The sequence below is a fragment of the Microcaecilia unicolor genome, chromosome 6 (genome assembly GCF_901765095.1).
Source record: "Microcaecilia unicolor chromosome 6, aMicUni1.1, whole genome shotgun sequence".
In the NCBI taxonomy this organism is placed as follows: Eukaryota; Metazoa; Chordata; class Amphibia; order Gymnophiona; family Siphonopidae; genus Microcaecilia; species Microcaecilia unicolor.
The window spans coordinates 64,782,608-64,809,734 of record NC_044036.1 but is presented as its reverse complement, the minus strand read 5'-3'; the positions used below and the strand labels follow the sequence as shown (position 1 = coordinate 64,809,734).

Below are 27,127 nucleotides of genomic sequence, written 5' to 3'. Positions count from 1 at the left end.
CTCTCTGCCCAACGGCAGAGGCTTGCAGCTTCCAGTGCCACCACCTGGCTCCTGGTATTGCCCTGTTTGTTTACATAGGCTACCAGTATGGTGTTGTCTGTTATCACCTGGATTGCTTCACCCAAAGCAGAGGAAGGAAGTGTAATGTTTTCCACACTCAGCACAGAATTAGGGTTTCTCTCTAAGGTATACTTTTTCTAAAAAACTACTTTTACCTGGAAGCTGTCTTTGCTCCAACTTGATTGTTGAGACCTGTGTGCTATATTTCTTGCCTGATCTATGTGAGTCTTGTAACGGTCAGTCAAGGATGCACCTTTGTCTGTCTCACTAGGATTGGTACTTTTTTACAGCTCAATTTTTTTTAGATTGGGTTCAAAGCTTGTTATTAACTTTTCTGATCATATGTTGTAGGTTTTATAGACTGACTAGTAAAAAAGGCTCATTTCGAAACGCTATGAAACGGGCGCTAGCAAGGTAAATTCCCACCCATGCTCCCTTCCTTCCCTCCCGAGTTCCATACCCCCTCCCCCCTCCCTCCCGAGTTCCATACCCCTCTCCCTCCCTTCCTTCCTTCCTTCCTTGCTGAGTTGCAGAACTCCCTCCCTCCCGAGTTGCAGACCCCCCTCCCTCCCAGGGCCCCACCTGAAGCACATCCACACACCCACCCCCACCCACACATATGTCCCTCCCTCCCAGTTCAAGGGTCATCAAGCCCCTCCCACTGCGTTCCAGACTACCCCCTCCCTCACATTCAAAACCCCCCTCCGCTTTAATGTCCCCTGCACCCCCCTACCGCGACCCTTTGTACACCACCCTTTCCTCCGAAATACCTCCCCTGAAGCCGTCGCGTACCTCTGCTGAGCTGATGGATCAAGTTCTGTTCTTCCTCGGCTGCGGGGCGTGGCTTCATGGTTGAGCATCTGTTGAAGTCTATGTGCGTGCGTCTGATATCAGATGCACGCACAGAAACTTCCACTGATGCTCAATCATGAAGCCACGCCCCGCAGCCGAGAACAGAACTTCGGATCCGTCAGCTCAGCAGAGGTATGCGACGGCTTTAGGGGAGGTATTTTGGAGGAAAGGTTGGTGTAGAAAGGGTCGCGGTAGGGGGGTGCAGGGGTCTTTAAAGCGGAGGGGGGGTTTGAATGTGAGGGAAGGGGTAGTCTGGAACGCGGTGGGAGGGGCTTGATGGCCCTTGAACTGGGAGGGAGGGATATGTGTGTGGGTGGGGGTGTGGATGTGCTGTTGGGGGGGTTGTTGATGCGCCGAGCGGGGGGGGGGGAGGTTGTTGCGCCACTCCCTGCCCAAGTGGCAGGGAGCAGCGCCAGGGGCGTATCTGCGTGGGGCCACAGGGGCCTGGGCCCCCGCAGATTTTGCCCCGGACCCCCCTACCGCCGTTAACCCTCCCTCCCTTGCCTACCGCCGTCACCTACCCCGAGGTCCGCTTCCTCCGGCTTTTTAAAATATTGCTTCAGCTGGCGGGGGACCCCAACCCCCTGCCAGCCCAGCCGCGATCTTTAACTTTTTCATCCTCGTCGTGCAGCGCGCTGTGAAAGCTGCATGCATCTTTAGATCCAGTTGGATGGAGTCTGACGTTGCAGCACGTTGTAACGTCAACGTGCTGCGACGTCAGACAGACTCCATCCAACTGGATCTAAAGATGCATGCAGCTTTCACAGCGCGCTGCACGACGAGGATGAAAAAGTTAAAGATCGCGGCTGGGCTGGCGGGGGGTTGGGGTCCCCCGCCAGCTGAAGCAATATTTTAAAAAGCCGGAGGAAGCGGACCTCGGGGTAGGTGACGGCAGTAGGCGGGGGAGGGAGGGAGTGTTAACGGCGGTAGGGGGGGTTGATGACGGCGGTGGGGGGGGGGGTTGACGGCGGTAGGGGGGGCTATAATGTGCCCCCTCACTCTAGCCCCTGCCCCCCCTACCGCCGAACCTCAGATACGCCCCTGAGCAGCGCAGTGACAGCTGTTTTCCAGGCAGGGGGAGGAGTAGGGAAACACGCTCTGTGTGTTTCCCTACTCCTCCCCTTGCCTTGGAATCAGCTGATAATGTGGGCGGAGCTATTATGATGCCTACAAACACCTCAGGCTTCAGGCTTCACTGCAAGGCTGCTGGCTTCAGAATATTGGAGGTGCTTTTTATTATATAGGATAGCTTTTACATTAACTGTGAGATTTATTGAAAGGCTAAGGCCTGTATCTTCTGTTATGTCTACATGTTGCACACTTTTATAATATATACATATGTGTACTGTATCACAGGAAGAGTGAATCTAGATGAATGTTTAACTTCAGAAGTTAAGATTATTCCTGTACCTTGCATGAACATGTTTTGTGGTGCTCACAAAAAAGGACAGTGCCTTTCTAGGCAACTGCCTAGTTTGCCCTAATTTGAATACATTGTTTTCCCTTTCACCATATATGAGATAGGTCGTTAGATTTCCTATCTGGGACCATTATCTAAATGAGCCCCCTTTCTCAATTTATTGTTTTAGGTTAATTGAAATGAATTTTCCCCTAACTTAGGAAAAGTTCCCTGTGTCCTTTATTATTTTAGCAACAAGATGTTTCTACCTAGCATATTTACAGTTTAGGTGTTAATTGTGAACAGCTGGAATATTAAACTTTTCTCCCACTCTGTGTCCTTTCTGAGCCTTGTTTTGTATCAATGGAGAAACAGTGCGCCTTCCTTGATTACATGGTGCCCTAATCTTATTTGTTATGCAAGCTATTAATTAGTTTTCTTAGGAACTTTATTTTCACTAATTTGCACTGTTCAAATTTTATTTTATTCTGCATTAAATATAACTAGAACTGTGTAAAGCATATGGCTTAATTGCTGTATTGCTTTGAGTCATACTTTTATGTACTACTAGTGGAACCATGCCCGTTTCCTCAACAATGAAACGGGCCCTAGGAAGGCTGTCATGTAAGCTTTTTTTTCTCTCTCCCTTGTCCTCCTCTCCATGTCCAGCAATTCTTCCCTCCCCTCCCCTCCCGTCCATGTCCAGTGATTCTCCTCCTCCCTGCCCTCCCATCCATGTCCCGCAATTCTCTCCTCTACTGTTCTCCCATCCCATCCATGTCCATCAATTCTCCTCTGCCCTGCCCTGCCCTCCCCTTCCCTTCCTCCCGCTCTCCCCTCGATGTCCTGCGATTCGCTCCTCCCCTCGATTTGTACCTGAACGTTCTCTGGCTGGCTGGCGCTGGCTTCTGTTCCATTCGTAACATCCCTCCTAACGTCAGCTCGCCTCCAGCGTTCCCTTCCCTCTCACTGTTCCGCCCTCTGACGTCATTATGTCTTGACGCGAGGGTGGGACAGTGAGGGGGAAAGGAACACTGGAGGCTGGCTGATGTCAGGAGATGTTACAAACCCAGGCAGCCAGGAGATGTTACAAACCCAGGCAGCCAGACATGGAACATTGAAGGTGCAAATTATTATATAGGATTAGTTAAAGTTTTTCTGAAACAGCATGATACATCCCATGTGAACTCCCTCCTGTGTACACCATGATGGCTAAGGTCTCCCTTGCAACTGTGTACAGCCTGCTGATCTGCAATACCAGAACCAACGCTGATCCCTGTTGATTCATCTGTCTCCTGAATTGCCGTCCTATCAGTGAAACAAAAGTTTTTAAAATGACACTGACTTGCCAGCTTTCCTGCTGTCTATATTTACAAAACCTTATGGACTCTTAATAATTTTCTATTTTTTGTATTATTTTTCTCCTAGTCCCTTGTTCTGTTATTTCCCATAAGATTCCCTGATACTAGTTTACTGTTTTGTATTTTCTTATCCTGTGATCAAACTTGTCAGTATGTTAATTATCTCCTATAATTGTATGGCACTTGATTATCTTCTTGCATCCCACTGTGGACTTTGTATTGTTTTAAATAGTCCTGACTACTGCACTCTTATTGTTATTTGTACACATATTGCAATGGATAACATTCATAATCTTGCCAAATTGCATGTTCATGCTTATGCTGAGGTTCTAATTCTTAGCCAACATTGTCACACCCTCCCATACTTTCTTGCTGAAGAACATACCATTCATTAGCCTCCTGGTTACACCCCTTGCTTATTTTCTTGTGTAATATTGATTATAGCAAGTCTTAGGTACTGTATTCTGTTTCCTATGCAATGACTATATGCTGCCGAATTGTGGCTACTGCAGCTACAAAAGTAATGGTAGTCCATGCTGCAGCCCAGTTTCCTTCCTCTCATGTTCCCTTCTACAGGTAGATACTACTACTACTACTACTACTTGACATTTCTATAGCGCTACTAGGGTTACGCAGCGCTGTACAATTTAACAAAAAAAGGGGGGGGGGCAGTCCCTGTTCAAAGGAGCTTACAATCTAAAGGACGAAATGACAAGTTGGGGTAGTCTGGATTTCTTGAATAGTGGTTAGGTGCCGAAGGCGACATTGAAGAGATGGGCTTTTAGCAGGGATTTGAAGATGGGCAGGGAAGGGGCCTGGCGTATGGGCTCAGGGAGATTATTCCAAGCATGGGGTGAGGTGAGGCAGAAAGGGCGGAGCCTGGAGTTGGCGGTGGTGGAAAAGGGTACTGAAAGGAGGGATTTGCCTTGAGAGCGGAGGTTACAGGTAGGAACGTAAGGGGAGATGAGGGTAGAGAGGTAGGGAGGGGCTGCAGATCGAGTGCATTTGTAGGTTAGGAGGAGAAGCTTGAACTGTATGCGGTACCTGATCGGAAGCAAGTGAAGTGATTTGAGGAGAGGGGAGATGTGAGTATATCGGTCCAGGCGGAAGATAAGACGTGCAGCAGAGTTCTGAACGGACTGAAGGGGGGATAGGTGGCAAAGTGGGAGGCCAGTGAGGAGTAGGTTGCAGTAGTCGAGGCGAGAGGTAATGAGAGAGTGGATGAGAGTTCGGGTGGTGTGCTCAGAGAGGAAAGGGCGAATTTTGCTAATGTTGTAAAGGAAGAAGCGACAGGTCTTGGCTAACTGCTGGATATGCGCAGAGAAGGAGAGGGAGGAGTTGAAGATGACACCAAGGTTGCGGGCAGATGAAACGGGGACGATGAGGGTGTTGTCAACTGAGATAGAGAGTGGAGGGAGAGGAGAAGAGGGTTTGGGTGGGAAGACAATAAGTTCGGTCTTGGCCATGTTCAGCTTCAGGTGGCGATTGGACAGCCAGGCAGCAATGATGGCCCACAAGAGGAGAGATGTATATCATAGAGGCCATGAAAAGGTGCAAACCATGCATATTTCTAGTTTTTATTTTAATATAGCTATTTTGCTGGGAGCAGACTTAAGAGTTGCAAGAGAGCTATAAATGTGCTTTTTTTCTGAAAGCTACCCTTCTAAGGCTGTGGTTTGACATTTGAGCTATGCTAACTTGTGATAAGTTGCTGGTCAGCAACTAAGACAGAGACTCCTATGACTAAGGACATCTGCTGTATCCAGATAAACAATCAAAAGGAGAAGTAAATGGGTGTGAGTAAAATTATAGCCTTAGCAAGAGGGTGGGGGTAGTAACAGAGTAACTTTACCCATTATCTAATGAAAACTTATGATCATATGCATGGCAGGCCCTAACTGCCAATATAATAAGGAAATAAATGATAGAATTTGATGGAACATGTTGGAACATGATTCATAACAGGAAACAGAATATTCTGGAAAGATGCATATTCATTAGGTAGGAAGGGTAATTTGAAGAATTATGCTAGCCCTTGCTCTCAGTAAAATGCAGGCCAATGGCTCAGGCTAAAGAGCTAGGCCTCTTAAAATCAAAATCATCTCTGATACAAAATATATTTCACTGCAACTCAAGCTGAAGTGAGTTCCCAGAGAGCTAGGCCTGTAAAAATCAGAGATCACCTTTGACACAGTTACATTTTACTGTGGCAAGTGCTGAAATGAGGTAATTGAGAGCTGGCAAGGGAGGGGGCATTTGCTCTGGGACTGGCACCTACAAGACGTCATGAGCAAGAGTTGCTATGGTTATGTAGAGATAGTACTGGGTCAGCTACACCCCAGGATAGAACATCCAAAGGGGGGGGGGGCTAGAGGAAGGTTTGGGAACATATGAAGTCATTCTGATCAACTGATAAGGGCCAAGAGCCCTGGTGAGAAAGCTAGGGTCCATTGGAATGAATGGAGCCAAAATTGTATATAAGCAGCAGTCTGAAGGGTATTAAATCAGAACAGAGAAGGAAGGCTACTAGAGAAGGCTACAGACAGTAGACCATAGAAGGATCCAGAGGGCTGACATGTTGTGTAATGCTGTTCCACTATGTGAATGCCTGACTTGCCTGTACTACTATTGGTAAGATTGTAATAAACTATCTTATTATATCTATTGAATACTGGGTTCCTTTCTAATTACAGACCTAGCTACAGCTTAGTCTGTGCAGAACTGTCATGAGGAGATACAGGGTCGGGGTGATTAAGTATCTAGAGGGGATATGCAGTTCCTTCCAAGCTAGTAGAAGGGCCAGGGCTCTACTGCCCAGATAGAGATGGCAGACCTAGCAAATAAACAAATTATAATTAAGATAATGAAGAAAGGAAGAAAAAGTATTTAAGAGGAAACAAAACTGAGGATGGCGAGCCTCAGTGTGTCCACTAGATGGTGGACATATTGACAGCTCCCAGGGAAAACTGTTTTTATTTGCTACATATTATATTGTATTGGGAGTTTATTTGTTACTATTTCAATAATTACTGGATTGGCTTCTTTGACAATTTGAATAAACATTTATTATATCTAATACTTAGTTAGTAGCCAGAGTTTTTCTTGCCTGGAATTCTGCCTGGGGGAGTAAAGATTTACTCAAGGGTTCACCCCACCAGGAGACCTCCAGAAGGTTACTTCTGTCTCAGAGGCAAGACAGGAAGTAAACACAAGGAGGCAAGCATTCACTCCTTTTAGATCCAGAATGAGATGAAATGAGCCATCCTTATTTGGGACCACGAAATACATGGAATAATGCCCTAGGACCCATTCTACATCTCAGACAGGTTGCACCACCCCCACTTCAAGAAGATGCTGTATGCCCTATAGCTGTAAACCACAGGGAGATACCACAAAGGCATCAGGAATGGAGCAAATGAGCTCCAAGGTGTAATCCTTTTCGATCACCTCCAGAACCCACTGATCTGAGGTGATGCAGGCCCATTCATGGAGGAAGAGAGACACTCTGCCCCCTACTGGGACTACCAAGGAACCTGGCAGAACCTCATTGGGAAGCCCTGGCAGTTCCAGCTCCTCCAGAGGGGCCGGCATCTTTGGATTTATTGGGGGGCCACAAAAGGAACCCTGCTGATCTGCACTTAAAGCCTGGGCCATTGAGTGACAAGTGGTTGAAATCAGCCTGCTCCCCTGGCACAACCTCTAAGACTGCAGGGAGCCCTTCTGCTTCAGCTCTAGAAGATGAAGATGCCAAGCCTCCCCATGTCTTTCATCAGTTTCTCCAGATCCTCCCCAAACAGCAAATGCCCCCAAAAGGGCAGCTGAATGAGGAGCTTCTTAGAAGCCACATCAGTGGCTCAATGGCGCAACCACAGCCAATGGCCACCGACCAGGAGGAAAGATGCACCAGTTTGTACAGTACATCTGTCAGGAAGGCTGCTCCCGATTTCAGGTGGACTTCTGCTGCAAACAACACAGCATTGCCCAGGCCACATAGCCCCCACAGATGGAGGCCTGGACTCTACAAGCCCCAAAGGCAAATGACAACCAAAGCCACTGCTACACCCACTTATCATGTAGCTTCTGGAGGGCAGAGCTCCCCTGCATGGGGACAGTGACCGTCTTGGTGACTGTCATGACTAGCACATCCACTTTGGGGAATGCCCAGTACCTTTCCACCTCTTCAGGGGCAAAAGTATAGAAATGTTCTAGGGTCCTAGGGCCCCATCTGGAGACTCCCACTCTGCTAGCATCATGCTAGAGAGGGCCTTATGGAGCGGGAAGTGTTTCAGGGACCCTGTCGATCCATCCAACAGAGGGTTCCATTCAGATGGGTCTGAAGTAGTGGCCTTGAGAAACCCAATGTCCTCTAGAACCTCATTAATAAAATGAGACAGCTCCTCCCAGTGAAAGATGGATCACATTCGACCACTCCTCTTCCTATCTGACGGGAGCCTCCTGCTCAACATCTGAATCTGAAGGGGATTGGGGGTCCAAAAGAGTGTCTAGCTCCTCCAGGTCCTGGAGTCACCCAGAGCTTCAGAAACCCCTCAGTCCCCTCTGAGGTGCTTGGCCCCCGGAACGGGACTCTGGCTGGGACCCCCCCCCCCCCCAGTGACTGAGGGGCCAGCCTCTGCCTCCAGGGCTTGCTTAACCATCTGGGTTAAGCTTCGGAGCCAAAAATTGCTAGGGGCCCACAACTCTAAGCCCCAATGGGGGCTGTGATCTCTCTGCTGCACAGAGACTACAGCAGGAGAGAAAAAAGAGCAGGAGACAAAATGGTTGTGGTTTCTTCAAAGACTGTGGACCCCAATGCCTCCATGCAGGAAACCTGCACGGCAGCTCCGGTGCCCTCCCCCCCAAGGACCATTTACAAATTTGGAAATGTTCTGTTGCAGGAGATGCAGATAGAGCCCGCAGCTGTTCTAAGCTGGGTGCAGCGCCTGTCATGTGGTGCATGCACGCCTGTGTGACTGCTCGAGTTGACCTCAGCCCCGGGATCTGGCATCACCACCTTCCACCTTACTCACTGGAATATGCTGTGAGGTCCCCCCCCCCCCCTTTTGAAGTTTGCAAACAGACCTTTTTTTTTTTTCTTTACTCAAATAGCTTTATTCCTTGTTTGGGGAATAAAGCCAAACCAGGCAAGCCAAATAGGGAGCCTAGGGAGGACACCCAAACAGAGTGTATGGGCAAAGAGAGGAGAGGGATGGGGACCCTCTGTCAAGGCCTCACAGGGTCAAGCCAATGCCTTGCCCAGTGGATGCTTAGAAGCATGACTGGAGGCAGTGGAGCCAAGGTCGAAACTCAACCAGGTCCAGTCTGGCACCAGAAAACTGGGAGTGGCTGTTAGGCTCGACTTCACTGTGTAGCCTTGGTCTACAGAGCGGGGAGTTAGGCCAGGGACCAGAAGAACCAGCCTGAACAACCTATCATCTGCTAGAGGTTGTGCAAAATACTGAAATTTTCCACTGAGCACTGGAAGAGATCAGTTTTTCTCTACGTCCATCTGCTGGTAGGAGGGGATAACGCCCATCTGTTCAGAACAGTGCAGACAGACAATGCCAATTAGAGGCACCAATAATGCATGTAAGTACTATTATTCTATAACTTACCCACACAATTGGCGCCTATCTTTTGGTGCCAATTTATAGATTTGTCCATTTTAATTTTTGTTGTTAAAACATGACAAGTGCCCGGATTTGATATACTGCCTAATACGACAAGCGGATCAAGGCGGTTTACAAATTTTAAAACATGGAGAAAGGAATGCCAAAAAGTTTTAGACAAAGTTAAAATTATGCATACAAAAACAGCAGACATCTAAGTGAGCATGTTTGCAGGCAATGGACTAACCAGCTGGGTACACTGGAGCAACACCAAAGGCCAAACTGAAGAAATGAGTTTTTAGGGCAAAAAGGATTGCTCCAAATGGATATGTGAAGACAAGTTGTTCTAAAGTGTAGGGGCTACGTAATAGAATGTTGAATGTTTTGTTGATTCATAAGAAGTGAGCTTGGGACCTGGCAGCACCAGGCAATGAAAGTCTAGTGATTTTAAGGCCCTAGTGAGGATGTAGGATATGGTCAGAGTTGCGAGATAAGAAGGCGATTCTATGTGATATGCCTTATAGGTTAAGCAGAGAATTGAAAGCCAATGTATGTAAATAAATAAAGGTGGTCAAATTTGAGAGCATGGCAGAGAAGTTTTGCTGCTGTGTTTTGAAGAGTCTGTAAATGTTTTGATTGTTGAGAGGAAATACCAGCATAAATAGCATTACAATAATCAGATGGGATATCAAAAAGGCTTGTATAAGTGTGTGGAAAGCCTGAAAATCAATGAGGCTGTATGGGTGGCATAGTCTGCGCAGGGTTAAGAAACCTGATTTGACTACCTCGGAGATCTGAGTCCGAAATCATAGTTTAGCATGTAATGTAATCCCCAAATAATGAAAAGAGGAAACAGATGTGATCGGAAGGTTGAAAGGGACAGAAATTGGTAAGAGGCCTGTCATCCAACAGGCAACTGTTTTATCAGGGTTAAGAACTAATCTTTAAGAACTAATCTTTGCTCTTCCAGCCATCTTGCAAGGGAATCAAGGCAAGATTGTAATAGATTGAGAAAGATATTGATTGGTGAGGTTCCTGGGGGAATTCTGCACAAAAATTTTAAAATTCTGTGCAAAAGTTTTGAAAATTCTGCCAAGCAATTTAAAACTCTGCCAAATTCTGCATTGTATATTTGTAATGTTTTGTGCAGAATTACCCCATAATAAGTCCTGTAATCCCTTCATGCCTTTTCCTTTCTCAGACTCCAGCCTCCCCAGTTCCCTCTCCCTCTAACTCCCAACAGGACCTACTACGACTACTACTATTTAGCATTTCTATAGCGCTGCAAGGCGTACGCAGCGCTGCACAAACATAGAAGAAAGACAGTCCCTGCTCAAAGAGCTTACAATCTAATAGACAAAAAAAAGTAAGCAAATCAAATCAATTAATGTGTACAGGAAGAAGGAGAGGAGGGTAGGTGGAGGCGAGTGGTTACGAGTCAAAAGCAATGTTAAATAGGTGGGCTTTCAGTCTAGACTTAAAGGTGGCCAAGGATGGGGCAAGACGTAGGGGCTCAGGACATAGGAGCCAACTTTTCAAAATGATTGGGGGTGCTGAATTTTTTTTTTAACAGGCGGTGCATTCCCCTGCCCCCTCCCTCCCCCTCCCTCCCCTCCAAGTTCCAGGCCCCCCTCTCCTCCGAGTGCCAGTCCCAACCCCAGCCTGACCTCTTCTCCCACAACAGTCCTCGGTCGGTCCGTCCTCGCCTTCCTGCATGCCACCCAGAATTTTAAAACTCATCTTACCTTGGGGTCCCGGCGGCAGCAGTGAAAGGCGAGCAGGCTCGATGCTTCAGCCTTCCCTTCTCTCTCAGCTCTGGTCACACCCTTGTGGAAACAGAAAATGAGAGCAGGACCAGAGCTCAGAGAGAAGGGAAGGCTGAAGAGCCGAGCCTGCTCGCCTTTCAATGCTGCCGTCGAGACCCGAGGTAAGATGAGTTTTAAAATTCTGGGCGGCACACAGGAAGGTGAGGACGGACCGGCGGAGAACTGAGGGAGAATAGGGCGGGCACTGGGCAGGTAGGCTGGCTGCGAAGGAAACTTCCGACTTCCGGCGGGTGCAGAGCCGGTCCTAGGGTTTCTGGCGTCCTCCTACAGCCTATTAGTCAGCGCCCCTACACATCCAGGGGTGGGATCACTATGGCTCCACCCCTACAGTAGTCACACTCCTTTTACCAGCCATGGCATCATTGAAAATATTACACCAGTATAGAAGAAAAATAACTTTTTTTTGTTTTCATTATAAATAATTTCTGTAAGCTGTTATAGCTCCATTATACTCTAAATGACACAAACCATGAATTATGAGAACAGACAGTCTTGCCAACTCTGAAAAACAATGTGTTAGCAAAATCTCAGAATCTAACAAACAGATCCCTATTCAGACACTTAGCCTTGCAGTCACACATGCAGAACAGAGATAGCCCCTCTTCAAATTCTTCAAAAATTAACCTGAAATCCTAAGAAGTTAGACCCTGCATGCAGCACAATACCAGACAAACAGAAAGAAACACATTGCTATACATTGCAAAATAAGACAACAGATGTAGCAGATGTAAATTCTCAAAGTGGACATATTCCAAACACTAAAATGAAAATAAAATGATTTTTTTCTACCTGTGTTGTCTAGTGACTTTGTTTTTCTGATCATGCTGGCCCAGTATCTGATTCTGCTGCTATCTGTCCTCTTAACTCCGTTTCCTGGGCTTCCTTTCCATTTATTTCTTTACTTTCCTCCTTTCTTCTTCATTTCTTGCTCTATATCCATAAGTAAAAGCTGGGTCCTCCGCAGACTTGACTGTCCAGTGGATCCAGCTTCTGCCTATTTTCTCCATCCATGTGCAGTTTTTCTCCTCTCTTCCTTTTCCCTCATCTCATCTCCTTCCTCTCTCTTCCCTCCCCTCCATCCATGTCCAGCATTTCTCCTCTTTCCCCTCTATCCATGTGCATCTCATTCCTGTCTTCCCTTCCCTTCCCTTCCCTCCCCTCCATTCATGTCCAACAATTCTCTCCCTGCCCTCCCTTCCATCCGCCCATGTCCAGCAACCCTCCTCTCTCCACTGCCCTCCCCTCCATCCATGTCCAGCAACTCTCTGCTCCTTTCCATCCACCTATGTTCAGCAACTCTCCTCTCCCATGCCCTCCATCCACCCATGTCCAGCAACTCCGCTGCCCTCCATCTAGTAATTCTCCTCTCTTCCCTGCTGCCCCCCCTCCATCCATCCATATCAAGCAATTCTTCTTCCGCCCCTGCCCTCCCATCCATGTCCATCAATGCTCCTCTCTCCCCTGCCCCCTCCATCAATCCATATCCAGCAATTCTCCTCTCTCCCCTGCCCTCCTCTCCATGTCCAGCAATTTCTCCACTCTCCCTGGGCCCTGCCCTCCCATGATCCATGTCCATGCTCCTCTCTCCTCACCTCCATCCATCCATATCAAGCAATTCTCCTTCCTCCCTGCCCCTCCATGTCCAGCAATTTCTCCTCTCTCCCTGGGCCCTGCCCTCCCATGATCCATATCCATCGATGCTCCTCTCTCCCCACCTCCATCCATCCATATCAAGCCATTTCCCTCCTCTCTCCCAGGGCCCTGCCCTCCCATGATCCATCGATGCTCCTCTCTCCCCACCTCCATGCTCCATCCATCCATATCAAGCCATTTCCCTCCTCTCTCCAGGGCCCTGCCCTCCCATGATCCATCGATGCTCCTCTCTCCCCACCTCCATGCTCCATCCATCCATATCAAGCCATTTCCCTCCTCTCTCCAGGGCCCTGCCCTCCCATGATCCATCAATGCTCCTCTCTCCCCACCTCCATGCTCCATCCATCCATATCAAGCCATTTCCCTCCTCTCTCCCTGGGCCCTGCCCTCCCATGATCCATCGATGCTCCTCTCTCCCCACCTCCATGCTCCATCCATCCATATCAAGCCATTTCCCTCCTCTCTCCAGGGCCCTGCCCTCCCATGATCCATCAATGCTCCTCTCTCCCCACCTCCATGCTCCATCCATCCATATCAAGCCATTTCCCTCCTCTCTCCCTGGGCCCTGCCTTCCCCTCCATCGATCAATGCTAGTTTTCTCTCACCTACCCTACCCTCCCGCTCCCATGTTCACCTGCCTGCCCTCTTCTATTTAAATTTACCTCCGTGAAAGCACTGGCCGCTCGCTAGCAGCCTTCCCTTCACTTTGCTCAACAGTGTCCCGCCTTCTTCAGCGTCAGTGAAAGCGCTGGCCCCTAGCAGCCTTCCCTTCCCTTCGCTCGGCAGTGTCCCGCCTTCTTCTGACATCATTTCCGCGAGGGCGGGACATTGTCGAGCGAAGGGAAGGGAAGGCTGCTAGCGGCCAGCGCTTTCACTGACGCTGAAGAAGGCGGGACGCTGCGACGGAGATAAATTTAAATAGACGCTCAGCCTCAGCTGGAGTCTGCAACGTCGGAGGGGTAAGCGGCGGTGGTGCCCTTCAGAAGTCGGCGCCCCCTGCCCCTGCCAGTGCCTGAGTGGCTGAAAATATTGGGGGTGCTTGAGCACCCACAGCACCCAAGGAGTCAGCGCCTATGGCTCAGGAAGTTTATTCCAGGCGTAGGGTGCAGCGAGACAGAAGGCGCGAAGTCTGGAGTTGGCAGTAGTGGAGAAGGGAACAGATAAGAAGGATTTATCCATGGAGCGGAGTGCATGGGAAGGGGTGTAGGGAAGGACGAGTGTGGAGAGATACTGGGGAGCAGCAGAGTGAGTACATTTATCGGTTAGTAGAAGAAGTTTGAACAAGATGCGAAAATGGATAGGGAGCCAGTGAAGTGACTTGAGGAGAGGTAGTACGAGTAAAGCGACCCTGGCGGAAGACGAGATGGGCAGCAGAGTTTTGAACCGATCGGAGAGGGGAGAGGTGACTAAGTGGGAGGCCAGCAAGAAGCAGATTGCAGTAGTCTAAACGAGAGGTGACAAGGGTGTGGATGAGGGTTTTGGTAGAGTGCTCGGAAAGAAAGGGGCGGATTTTACGGATGTTGTAAAGAAAGAAACGACAGGTCTTGGCGGTCTGCTGGATATGAGCAGAGAAGGAGAGAGAAGAGTCAAAGATAACCCCAAGGTTTCGAGCTGAGGAGACAGGGAGAATGAGAGAGCCATCAACAGAAATAGAAAATGGGGGGAGTGGGGAGGTGGGTTTGGGGGGAAAATGAGAAGCTCGGTTTTGGTCATGTTTAATTTCAGGTGGCGTTGAGACATCCAGACAGCAATGTCAGACAAGCATGCTGAAACTTTGGTTTGGATGCAAGGTGAGATATCAGGGGTAGAAAGGTAGATTTGGGAGTCATCAGCATAGAGATGGTAGGAAAAGCCATGGGATGAGATTAATGAACCAAGTGAAGAAGTGTAGATAGAAAAGAGGAGGGGACCCTAATTCATTCTGCCCCAAAGTCTTCTCCTTCATGCAATACCCCCACCTCTCATTCTTTCTCCTCCCTTCCCACCCTCCCTCATGGCACACTTTCAGCTTGCTGCTCCCACTCCCATGGCACAATCTCAACTTTCTTTGCCCCCCCTACCCAATCCCCAAATCTCACTCACCTTTCTCTGCCCCCAATCCCCATTAGACACTCACCTTGCGCTGCCCCCCCCCTCCACTATCCCCACTGTACACTCTTGCTCTACCCCAATCCCCTAAAATCACTTGTGCATAACTTATTCATATCTAGGCCCAATGTAGGTTACAAAGAGTCTGTCCCAACTACTCCTGCACTTCAGTCATTTCTAAAAAGAGGTGTAGCTCAGCTAAAATCACCGTTATTATTAAAAGGGGAAGGTCAGGGATTCTCAGCCTTCCAGTTGGCTGGTAATGAGATAAATTGTGCTATCCTGAGGGAAACCTAGAGGAAAATGTGGTCAGTGTGAGATTTCTGCTGAGACTCTCATAGTATTGTAAGTGTCCTCATTCATTTTTATTTCTGTTCCTCTATCTGTATAAACTGAAATGTATAATACAAGTATTTTAGATTGAAATCTGTATATTGTGCAACCGAATATAAACTCATGAAAATAGATGCCAAAGATAACTTACCGAAGACATGCTTCCTGAAACATCAAGAACTAAACAGACTACTCTGTCTCTGATCTGCAGCAGTGAGAACACAGGTTCAGAAGGAGGATTAGTGCCTGTTAGAGGAGGATTTTTCAAATCAGGTGACATCTTGATGACATCCCATGTACTCTGTGCTTTACACATTCTGTTGTGCAGGTTTGGAGCATCAGGATTATGGGTTCTGTCGTCACAGAATTCAACCACCTAAAAGCCAAAGGGAGAGAAGAAGATATGAATATACTTAAGTCAATCACTGGGGTATTTATAATAAAAGAATAGCAAAGTCTGGAAGCCACCACCAGCCCAAGAATGGGGCCATTTTAAAACTGCCTGCTTAGGTACAAAGTCCTCTGGAATTTAGAACCTATGGACCTTATACCTAATTTTAAAAAAGTATGCATATAGTTTCCTTTCCAAGCTTGTCCAGAGTTAAAAGGACCCATGAACTTTGCACCTGGTGGAAGATGTTTGCTAAAAAAAAAAACTCCCAAAACAAAACAATGTTTAGATTTTAGGAATGTGCTTTTGGTGAAAATGGAACAGAACATTTTAAGAAATGCTCCTGGTTAGTCTTCTTTCCTTCCATTTTTTAGAATGAAACAAAAAACAATGCAATTTGTTTCTAGAGGTGCGTGCGGGGACAGGGACAACAAGATAAGGACAAAAAGGTTATTTCTACCACGGGGACAGGAGGGAATTGATCAAAAGTGTATAGGGATGGGAGGGGATGAATTGGAAATGAATGGGGATGGGAGGGGATGGGGTCCAGATTATGTCTCCATGCACACCTTGACTCAAGAATTGATACCAACCTCTCAGTAAAAAAATTTTTTGAAAGAGAAGCTCACCTTTATGAAAATTGATGCATGTATACAGTAATTTTGGCAACAAGGGAGACCACTGATAAACTGGTGAGAATATTCATCGATTTGTTTCAAGTGTTTTGGCAGAGAATAATTTCCACCGAGCTAGTCTCATCTATGTGACTGAGATTATAACCTGTGCAAACTATCCAGACCTCACCTCGAAATGCTGCTTTCATATTAGCTGTATTATCAATCTCGTATTCTCTCATGGACTTCAGCCATTAAAAACTGAAGTTGATTGTCAGAAATATCACTTACAAAATTATTAAAAAGAAGGGTGGAACAGTGCCATAAACAGATTGTGAACACTGATAGCGGATGAAGCTGTAGTCGAGGTGTAGCCAATTGCCAAACCACCAACAAAATGTCCAAAACGAGAAGACTCAGAGGCAGAATTTTTTAAAGACATTCAAGAGCCAGAAAATGGGTTCTTTGATTGAATTGAATACACACCTATTGAGTTCAGACAAAGAATTCTGCTTGTCTCTTACTACCTACTAGCAACAGAGGTCCCATGTGTAGCCAAAACTGACACATGATAAACCCCCTTGCTTGGAACTCCTGTCATCAGAACGTTCAGTTTCAGGAAGAACAATCGAGGAATGTAAACTGGAACTGGCTCTGTAAATGGTTTGTTATTTTACATAGTTTGAAATGATTGTTTTCTCACCGGCACTGAATATTGTCAGTGCCTGGATAACTCCCGGATCTGTCCTAGTTCCATTCCTGGACAGCACCAGTACAACTTGGAGTGTGCCATGGTGGTCAGAGCAGATATTCAGTGGCACTATCTTGCAGGGCCGCTGAGAGACTGGGCCGGGCCCGGGACAAGGCCGCCCCCGGGCCCCTCCACTCGAGATCGCTGGGCCGGGCCCTCTCTCCACCCCCGGGCCCTCTGAACTAACCTTTAAGCGCCTCGCCTCCCTCACCTTTGCTGCAAGCAGCGGCAGACCTCTTCTTCCTTTTCCTTCCGTGCCCCGCCTTTGCAGACGTTACGTCAGGCAAGGGCGGGACACAGAAGGAAGGAGAGGTCTGTCGCTGCTTGCTGCGAAGGTGAGGGAGGCGCTTAAAGTTTAGTTTCGGGAGCGACGGAGAGCGGGCCGGACTGCGGCGGAGGCCCGGGCCCGGAGACTTTTGTCCCCCTTGTCCCTCCTTCTCGGCGGCCTTGCTATCTTGTTAAGTCTAGAGCTGGCTAGACTAGTTTAACCAGGCAAGAGCCTCTCCTGCCTGGTTAAATCACTTTTAATACTGACCCCCAAAGTTGTTAGAAAAGATCATAGTGACACAAACACAGTGAAGGTGACTAGAATAACCATACAATGTTAAAAAAATAACTATTTGTTAATATCCAAGATTTGACACAGACTGTGTTTCGGCCTATTAGGCCTGCATCAAGAGTCTTGTAGGATGTTGATGAAGAAACTCGTCTGGTGTTTATGACATCTATATGTAAATAAATGTGGTAGACATGACTTCTGGTTTGGAGATGGTGGAGTGAGACAGAGGTTAGAGATGCTCCTGCTCCTGTTTACTTATCCTGCTAACTGATCAGCGTCACCTCTGTAATTCATAAATATAATTATACTAAGTACATAAATAATGCCATACTGGGAAAAGACCACAGGTCCATCGAGCCCAGCATCCTGACCACGACAGCGGCCAATCCAGGCCAAGGGCACCTGGCAAGCTTCCCAAACGAACATTCTATACATGTTATTCTTGGAATTGTGGATTTTTCCCAAGTCCATTTAGTAGTGGTTTATGGATTTGTTCTTTAGGAAACCGTCTAACCCCTTTTTCAACTCTGCTAGGCTAACCATCTTCACCACGTTCTCTGGCAACGAATTCCAGAGTTTAATTATGTGTTGGGTGAAGAAAGATTTTCTCCGATTCGTTTTAAATTTACTACACTGTAGTTTCATCGCATGCCCCCTAGTCTTAGTATTTTTGGAAAGCGTGAACAGACGCTTCACATCCACTTGTTCCACTCCACTCAATATTTTATAGACCTCTATCATGTCTCCCCTCAGCCGTCTCTTCTCCAAGCTGAAAAGCCCTAGCCTCCTTAGTCTTTCTTCATAGGGAAGTCGTCCCATCCCCGCTATCATTTTAGTCACCCTTCGCTGCACCTTTTCCAATTCTACTATATCTTTCTTGAGATGCGGCGACCAGAACTGAACACAGTACTCAAGGTGCGATCGCACCATGGAGCGATACAACAGCATTATAACATCCTCACACCTGTTTTCCATACCTTTCCTAATAATACCCAACATTCTATTCACTTTCCTAGCCGCAGCAGCACACTGAGCAGAAGGTTTCAGTGTATTATTGATGACGACACCCAGACCCTTTCTTGGTCCGTATTTCCTAACGTGGAACCTTGCATGACGTAGCTATAATTTGGGTTCTTTTTTCCCACATGCATCACCTTGCACTTGTTCACATTAAACGTCATCTGCCATTTAGCCGCCCAGTCTCCCAGTCTCATAAGGTCCTTCTGTAATTTTTCACAATCCTGTCGTGTGTTAACGACTTTGAATAACTTTGTGTCATCAGAAAATTTAATTACCTCACTAGTTACTCCCATCTCTAAATCATTTATAAATATGTTAAAAAGCAGTGGTACTAGCACAGACCCCTGAGGAACCCCACTAACTACCCTTCTCCATTGTGAATACTGCCCATTTAACCCCACTCTCTGTTTCCTATCCTTCAACCAGTTTTTAATCCACAATAGGACTGTTCATCTTCTCCCTGCTTGACACCTACCTTCAAAGAAGGATTCATTCGCTCGGATGGCATTCAAACCGGCAAGAACCGATCGCCAGAAACACCATGTTGTGGACTCCAAGATGGCAGATGTGCCAGCATCACCATTGCTGCCCGCTGGCTCTGTAGGGGCAGCTGAAATTGTAACAGAGGTCAGTGTGGCACTTGAGGCGTCTATGGGGAATTCCAAAAAGTCATGGATAAATTGAACCAGATGGAAGCTCAATTTACTACTTTAAACAAGGACGTCCAGTAGCGTGTTAGTGAAGTGGAAGACATGGTACACAATCTGGAAACACATGTGCCCCGCATATGTAGCCTGAAAAACAGATTAGAAGACCTGGAGAATCACTCCAGAAGGAACATCTCCGCTTAGTGGGACCCTCAGAGTCCATCCCAGACAAAGATTTATGCTCTTTTTTGGAGCGCTGGCTCAGAGACTCGTTACAGTTATCACAGAATGCAGACCCTCTCAGCATAGAGAAGGCCCATTGGTTGTAAGCCTGCAAAGAAAACCAGGCGATGCTTAGAGTGGTAATATTAAAACTTTTAAATTATGCCCATAAACTAGAGATTTTCCAGGTGAAATGGAGGAGCTCTAAACTTCAGCAAGGTGGTTTGGATAGTCTTTTGCTTTCAAGATTATTCGGCAGCAGTATCCACAGCCAGGCGGGCCTTCTCTCCAATCTGCTGAAAACTGATTCAGAGATGCATAAAATTTATGCTGGTGTTTCCGGCTAAATTGAGAATAATAACCCACAATGGCATTACATCAGTGTTTGAATCTACTGCTGAAGCTGTACAGTATATGGACTGCATTTCTTCTTCTTCTCCATGAGATTTTAACATAATCAGGAGACTGTTAGTACAGGCCAGACCTTGAGGTAGGCGGATTTACAGACAGATACATCTTCTCTGCTGCTCTGGTTGTTAACTTTAAATATTGCATCGGGGACGAATCTTCTACCCCATGTACTACGGTCAATGGATAAACATCTTTAAAAGGAAGTTTGAATAGTACTCATTGGGTCAAAATATATGTAAGACATGATGCTCCACCTCAGGTTATACACTGGATCACTCTGAGTGTACTGGATCACAACATTTCTGTGCTTCTGAGATTCCCTGGAAGACTGTGATAGAAAGTTTATTGTGCCACCTTGATTTTCCTTATGGCCCGTACCAGGGATTCTAAACTGCTTCCCAGTCTCCAGAATGTTCAACTCTACAAAGGATCAATTGAACTCAGTGTTATATGCTGTTGGGTGTTTGATAGTCTAAGGGGTTCATTACATGGGAGAGGAGTAAGTCCTCTCAAATAAATACAGGTATACCCATGAGGGTGTATGTAAGATTTCAGAAGAGACAGGGGTGTGGGAAGTTCAGCCATCAAGTGTGCAATATATTGATGTCCTTTTTTTTTAATCTTCTCTTTCTCTTCAGGAATGACTGTGGTATATGTAGGTGGAGCCCATGGAGCAAATTGGTTTTCGGATGGACCTGGTAGGGAAGGTCCTGGGCTAGGAGGTTTTTTCATTTATATGTTTCTCTACTGCATGTTACAGACCATTGAATCTCTCCTCCAGTAGAGGATAACTATTAGACTTTCTATATGGAATGTGTGTGTGGGATGGGGGGGGGGGGGGGGGGCAGGAGTTCACCTCTCCCATAAAACACCAAAAGATACTACATTTTTTACAGCGTCACCATATAGATATAGCTATGTTCCAAGAAACACATTTATCTGCAGAGGAGCACCAAACATTCCATATATGGTGGGTATACTCCTTAGTAGGTTCTCCAGCTAGTCACAGAAAAGCAGGGGTTTTGATCTTATTTCATAAATCTTTAGACATACAGATTCACTTAGTATTGTAGGACCCAGAGGTTCCAAAAGGGTGTTGCAGTTGCAGAAGGATGATGGTTCCAAAACCTCCTCTGACATACATATTCTGAAAATCTTTAAAAACTTCTTTGAACGCCTTTATACAGCACAGACAGAAAATTAACTTGAGGGTACACTATATCTTTACAATATTCAACTTCTGCATGAGTCACTATCACAGGAAGCAATGCTTAATGCACCCTTCATGGATGGTGAACTGTTATTGGCCCTTCAGGGAAGCGCATTAAACAAAGCACTGGGACTGGATGGCTTACGGACCGAAGATATTTATTGATCATATCACACTTACTCTGTTATATAACTTCTCACATATGATCACTCACAAAATACTTCCAGACTCCATTCATACAGCATAAATGATTGTCCTTTTGAAACCTGACAAAGAGTCTTACTCACCACACTTGTACAGGCCAATCTCCTTACTCAACTTTGAAGATAAACTGTTTGCTAAGATCCTGGCTAAATGTGTGGCCAAAATACTACTCGCTTTGGTACATGAAGCCCAGGTAGGGTTTGTTAAAGGACATAGGCAGTGGTGTGCTGGTAAATTTTTAACAACAGGCTCTCTCCCCGGTCCACCACTGCACCCCCCATCCACCTCTGCGCCCCCCCCCCCCCAAAAAAATAATTGCAGAGCTGGCTATAGTCGGTGCATTACTCTCTCCAGGAAAAAAAAATTAAATGATCCCAGGTTCCAATCTAATTCATGTTTAATATGGGATAAAATGCTATAAATAAGTAAATAAATATAAACTTTTAACGTTCAGCACCTGATTCTCAAAGTGGACATATTCCAAACACTATAATGAAAATAAAATTATTTTTTTCTACCTTTGTTGTCTGGTGACTTTGTTTCTCTGATCATGCTGGCCCAGTATCTGATTCTGCTGCTCTCTATCTGTTCCCTTGACTCCGCTTCCAGGGCTTCCTTTCCATTCATTTCTTTTCTTTCCTCCATTTCTTTCTTTATTTATTTTACTAGCCGTTGAGCCCTTAAAACCGGGCTAGTAAAGGAAGGGACCGGGTACCTGGCTTCACTATTCAAACCGCCGGAACGCAGCACACAGCTCATCTGAGCTGCCGTCGGCCTTCCTTCTTCTCTGCGTGTGTTCCGCCCTCATGTGATGTAACGTCGACAAGGGCGGGACACAGGCAGATAAGGAAGGCCAACGGCAGCTCAGATGAGCTGTGTGCTGCGTTCCAGCGGTTTGAATAGTGAAGCCAGGTACCCGGGCTGGGTGGAGGGTGGGTGGGTGGCGGCGGCGGCAACTCCGGGTGGGTGGGGGGAGTGGTAGCGGCAACCCTGGGGGGGGGAGCGGTGGCGACAGCGGTTCCCTCACTTGCAGGTGTGCAGGTTCCCTCTCTGTCACGCCCCCATCATCACGTATTGATGCGGGGGCGGGACAGAGAGGGTCTCTACTGCGCATTTGCGAGTGAGTACGCCTCTTGCCATTTATGTTTCAATGATTTTTATTGAAAACAATTCAAGCTGCCAACAGAGCTATGCAACACAGTTACATATTATTCGTGCGCTATCAAACATTATGTGATTTAATTAATCCCTACCCTCCCTCCTTCCCACGACCCACCTCCCCCCTCCCCTACCCCTCCCACCTCCATAGTAAATACTTAACGAATTAACTGATAGTGTCAATAGGGATGCAAAAATTAAGTGGCCAGCAGTTGCTTTCTCGCTGACGGGTGTAGAGTGGTCCAGAAGGGACTCCAAGTCTGTTTTAAACGTCTCCCTTCCTCCGAGTCCAACGCCCAAACTCCGCATCGCTCCAGCTTTGACAAATCAATCATAAGTGTTCTCCATTGTGTGAAAGTGGGGCCTGTCTGATCCATCCAGGTGTTCAAGATCACTTTCTTGCCCATCAGAACTGCTCGTTGTAAAAACCTCCGGTAACCCGGCAAAGCTGGTTTAGCGTATTTATACACATCAAATAGCATCAGCGGCTGCAACTCAGTCTTTCTTTTCCATTGTGTCCGAACCGCTTCAAGTATCTGTCTCCAGAGGTTCTGTGTTCTAGGACAGGACCAAAACATATGTCCCAGCATGGCTCGTGCAGAAGCACATCTTGGGCAGCGTCCTGTGGATCCAAAACTCACTCTCTGGGCTCTGTATGGCAATATATACAGACGAAGCACAAATTTATATTGTAATTCCCAGTGTCTGGTGAAAGGAAAACTGTGTAGAATAGTTAACAAAAAGCTTTGTATCACGTTATCCGATATTTCTACATCTAGGTCTGCCGACCAGTCCTATGCTCGCTTTTTATAGTCTATGTCCTCTGTTGTGTCTAACAAGTGTCTATGGTGATACTTTAAGGGGACTTCATTTTGAGATCCCAGTGTCAAGGCTGTACTGAGAATGTCTTGTACATCCTCACTTAGGTTAATCCAGCCTACCGATGTTGTATAATGTTTCACCTGCATGTAGGCAAACCAATCCGAAGCTGGTAATGAGTATTCTCTTTGCATGTCTGTGAATGACTGAAGTTGTCCTTCTTCTGTTACCAGTTGATATAAAAAACATATGCCTTTACTACGCCAACGAGCAAACACTCCTGAGGTCGTACCGACTGGAAAGTCTGGGTTATGATATAGTGACAGAAAAGGTGAAAAACTTGCTGAGAATCCATGTCGTTTACAGAGCCATTTCCAGGCTGCCCGAGCTGAAGACACAAACGGGTTGTCAGAAATCTTGATGTCTGTCTTATGTTGAGTGGAGTGTAACAGCCAGCTAATGTGAATCTTGGGGAACGCAGAAGACTCTATTGAGGTTGCTGAAAAGTCCTGGCAACCTGACAGCCAATCTCGTATGTGCCTCATAGAACTGGAGATGGTAAGGTATCTAACACTCAACAAACCCATTCCCCCGTGTAGTTTAAGCTTTTGGAGGACACTAATGGGTAGTCTAGGTCTATGCCCCCGCCATAAAAACCTCTGAATTGCTCTGTGTAACAATTTCTCCTCCCTCTGTTTTAAATATAATGGCAGCATCTGAAAGGTGTAAAGCCACTGAGGAGCCACTATCATGTTAAACAGGGCAATGCGTCCAGCCAGAGAAAGCGGGGACTGCTCCCACAATTGCAGCTTACGCCTAGTCTCTGTGAGCAGCGGTAGGACATTGATCGCATAAAGCTGCGAAAGATCTGTAGGTATCAGAACTCCCAAATATTTTAGCTGCCCAGCCACCCATTTCAATGGGAAGTGTCCCCGCCATGTGGTTTGAACTGCCTCTCTCATCGGTAATGCCAAGGACTTTGCTCGGTTTAGTCTGAATCCTGAGAGCACCCCATACTCTCCCACCACCTGAAGTAGTTTGTTCAATGAATTTTGTGGATCATCTAAAATTAGCACAAGATCGTCGGCATATGCCAAGAGTTTAACCACATGTGCCGACAGTTGTGCGCCCCTTATAGCTTCAGTTTTCCGTATTACACACAACAGTGGCTCCAGTGCTATCACAAACAACAGGGGTGAAAGGGGGCAACCCCGATGGGTTCCTTTTTGTATCTCAAACTCCCCTGTCCATATGCCATTGACTAGGACCGCTGCCCTTGGTGACGCGTACAATGTTTTAATAGCATCGAGGTACCAGCCCTGTATTCCCACCCAGCGCAGTGCCTCAAACATGAACGTCCATTGCACCGCATCAAAGGCTCGTTCTGCATCTAAGCTGACTAATAACCTGTCTGCGCCTGTGTCTCTAGCGTGCATCAATGCTGCCAACAGTTTCCGCACATTGAGCACAGACTTTCGCCCCCTGACAAACCCCACTTGATCTTCGTGCACAATAGAAGGCAACCCTGGGGCTAGTCTGTCTGCCAATATTCAGGATAGGATTTTAATGTCCACATTGATTAGCGAGATTGGCCGAGACGAACTCGGCTGTAAGGGGTCCCTCCCTGGTTTAGGGATCAGACTGATCAATGTCGAGTTCGCGTGGCGGGGCAGGTGACCTTGTGTGACTGCTGCGTTGTATACGTCTATTAACAGCCCCACCACCTATTTTTTGAGTAACTTGTAAAACTCTGCAGAGTATCCGTCGGGACCAGGTGCAGTGGAGTTGGAGCGCTTTAATGCTGCGCAGAACTTCTTTCACCGTTAATGGGGCATTTAGGGCCTCTGCAACGTGTGGTGTTAATTTAGGCAGACTTGAGTTATTTAAATAGTCTATCAATGTGTTCTCCTGTATCTCCCCGGTCTCTGTATATAAAGTTGTAAAATGATCTTTAAATACTGCCGCTACCTCTTCTATGTTAGTAGTGACCCTGCTCGACTGGGTTCATACAGCAGGAACAAATTTCCTGGAATGTTTCACCACCTTAGCCAAGTATCCGCCCGGTTTATCCCCAAATTTCTGGAGCCTGTATTTTTGATAAAGAAGGGAGCGAGTCATTCGTTCGTGTAAAAGACTGTTCAGAGCAGCTTGCGTCGTCATCAGAGTCATACCTGGTAGACGTTGGAATTTTAGTGTATGCTCTCTTCAACTGTCTGAGCTTACGCTCTGCCTCTTGTCATTTATATGTTTGATTGCATTTGTATCCCACATTTTCCTACCTATTTGTGGGCTCAGTGTGGCTTACAATACATTGTAATGATGGAAGTACAATTTGTTACAACACAATTATGGTTACATTGTGAGAAGTTAAGTTAAAACAAGGTCCAGGTATCGTTTAGGGGAATAAAACAATGGAGAAGAACGACTGAACAATAGAAGAACAACGGGTACTGATAGGGCAACAGAATATTAGCAGGAGAACGTTCGGGCTTAATATTTTTTTTTTTTACCAGTAAAATTAAGGTTTAAATGTGTTAAAGTTACGGGGGAATAATACAGAGGAGAATGTATTGATGCATTGTTAACAGTGTGTGTGGACTTCATGTGTTTTGATCTTTTCGATAGACCTTTTCAAAGAGATGAGTCTTTAATAGTTTGCGGAAGTTGGTTAGTTCATAGTTCGTTTTCAGGTTTCGTGGTAGTTTATTCCAGAATTGTGTGCTCATATAAGAAAAGGTTGATGCATGCAGCATTTTGTATTTTATGCCTTTGCAATTAGGGAAGTGGAGGTTGAGGAAAGTTCGGGATGATTTTTTAGCGTTTCTGGGTGGTAGGTCTATTAAGTCAGACATGTAGGCTGGGGCTTCACCATGAATGATTTTGTGGACTAGTGTGCATACTTTAAAAGTGATGCGTTCCTTGAGTGGTAGCCAGTGTAACTTCTCTCGTAGGGGTTTCGCACTTTCGTATTTTGGTTTCCCGAAGATGAGTCTGGCTGCTGTGTTCTGGGCTGTTTGAAGTTTCCTCAGTGTTTGCTCTTTGCAACCTGCGTATAGTGAGTTGCAATAGTCCAGGTGGCTGAGTACGAGTGATTGCACTAGGCTGCGGAAGACGGATCTTGGGAAGAATGGTCTTATTCTTTTCAATTTCCACATGCAGTAGAACATCTTTTTGGTTGCGTTGTTTGCGTGAGTTTCAAGTGTTAGTTGGCGGTCAATAGTGACTCCAAGGAATTTTAAAGTTTCTGAAATTGGAAGATTTAGTTTTGGTGTGTTTATTGCGGTAAATTCTTTCATAGTAACAAAGTAACATAGTAAATGACGGCAGAAAAAGACCTGCTTGGTCCATCCAGTCTGCCCAACAAGACAAACTCATATGTGCTACTTTTTGTGTATACCCTACTTTGATTTGTACCTGTCCTCTTCAGGGCACAGACCGTATAAGTCTGCCCAGCACTATCCTCGCCTCCTCCCACCACCGGCTGGCTCTGCCACCCAATCTCGGCTAAGCTCCTTAGGATCCATTCCTTCTGAACAGGATTCCTTTATGTTTATCCCACGCGTGTTTGAATTCTGTTACCGTTTTCATTTCCAACACCTCCCGCGGGAGGGCATTCCAAGCATCCACTACTCTCTCTGTGAAAAAATACTTCCTGACATTTTTCTTGAGTCTGCCCCCCTTCAATCTCATTTCATGTCCTCTCGTTCTACTGCCTTCGCACCTGTGGAAAAAGTTCGTTTGCGGATTAATACCTTTCAAATATTTGAACGTCTGCAACATATCACCCCTGTTTCTCCTTTCCTCCAGAGTATACATGTTTAGTTCAGCAAGTCTCTCCTCATACGTCTTGTAACACAAATCCCATACCATTTTCGTAGCTTTTCTTTGCACCGTGTTTCTTTCGTGTTGTATTGGGAGGTAAGTATCAGGCATTTAGTTTTTT

General features: G+C 46.4%; 1 protein-coding gene across 1 annotated transcript in view; it reads right to left on the bottom strand.

Moving 5' to 3' along the window:
* Nucleotides 1-27,127, bottom strand: part of LOC115472441 (calcium-activated chloride channel regulator 1-like) — a 168,322-nt gene that overhangs the window by 88,602 nt on the left and 52,593 nt on the right. The window contains exon 8 of the mRNA XM_030206730.1: nt 15,330-15,554. Coding sequence (XP_030062590.1) covers nt 15,330-15,554 — 225 coding nt within the window. The remainder of the gene's footprint in view (nt 1-15,329; nt 15,555-27,127) is intronic.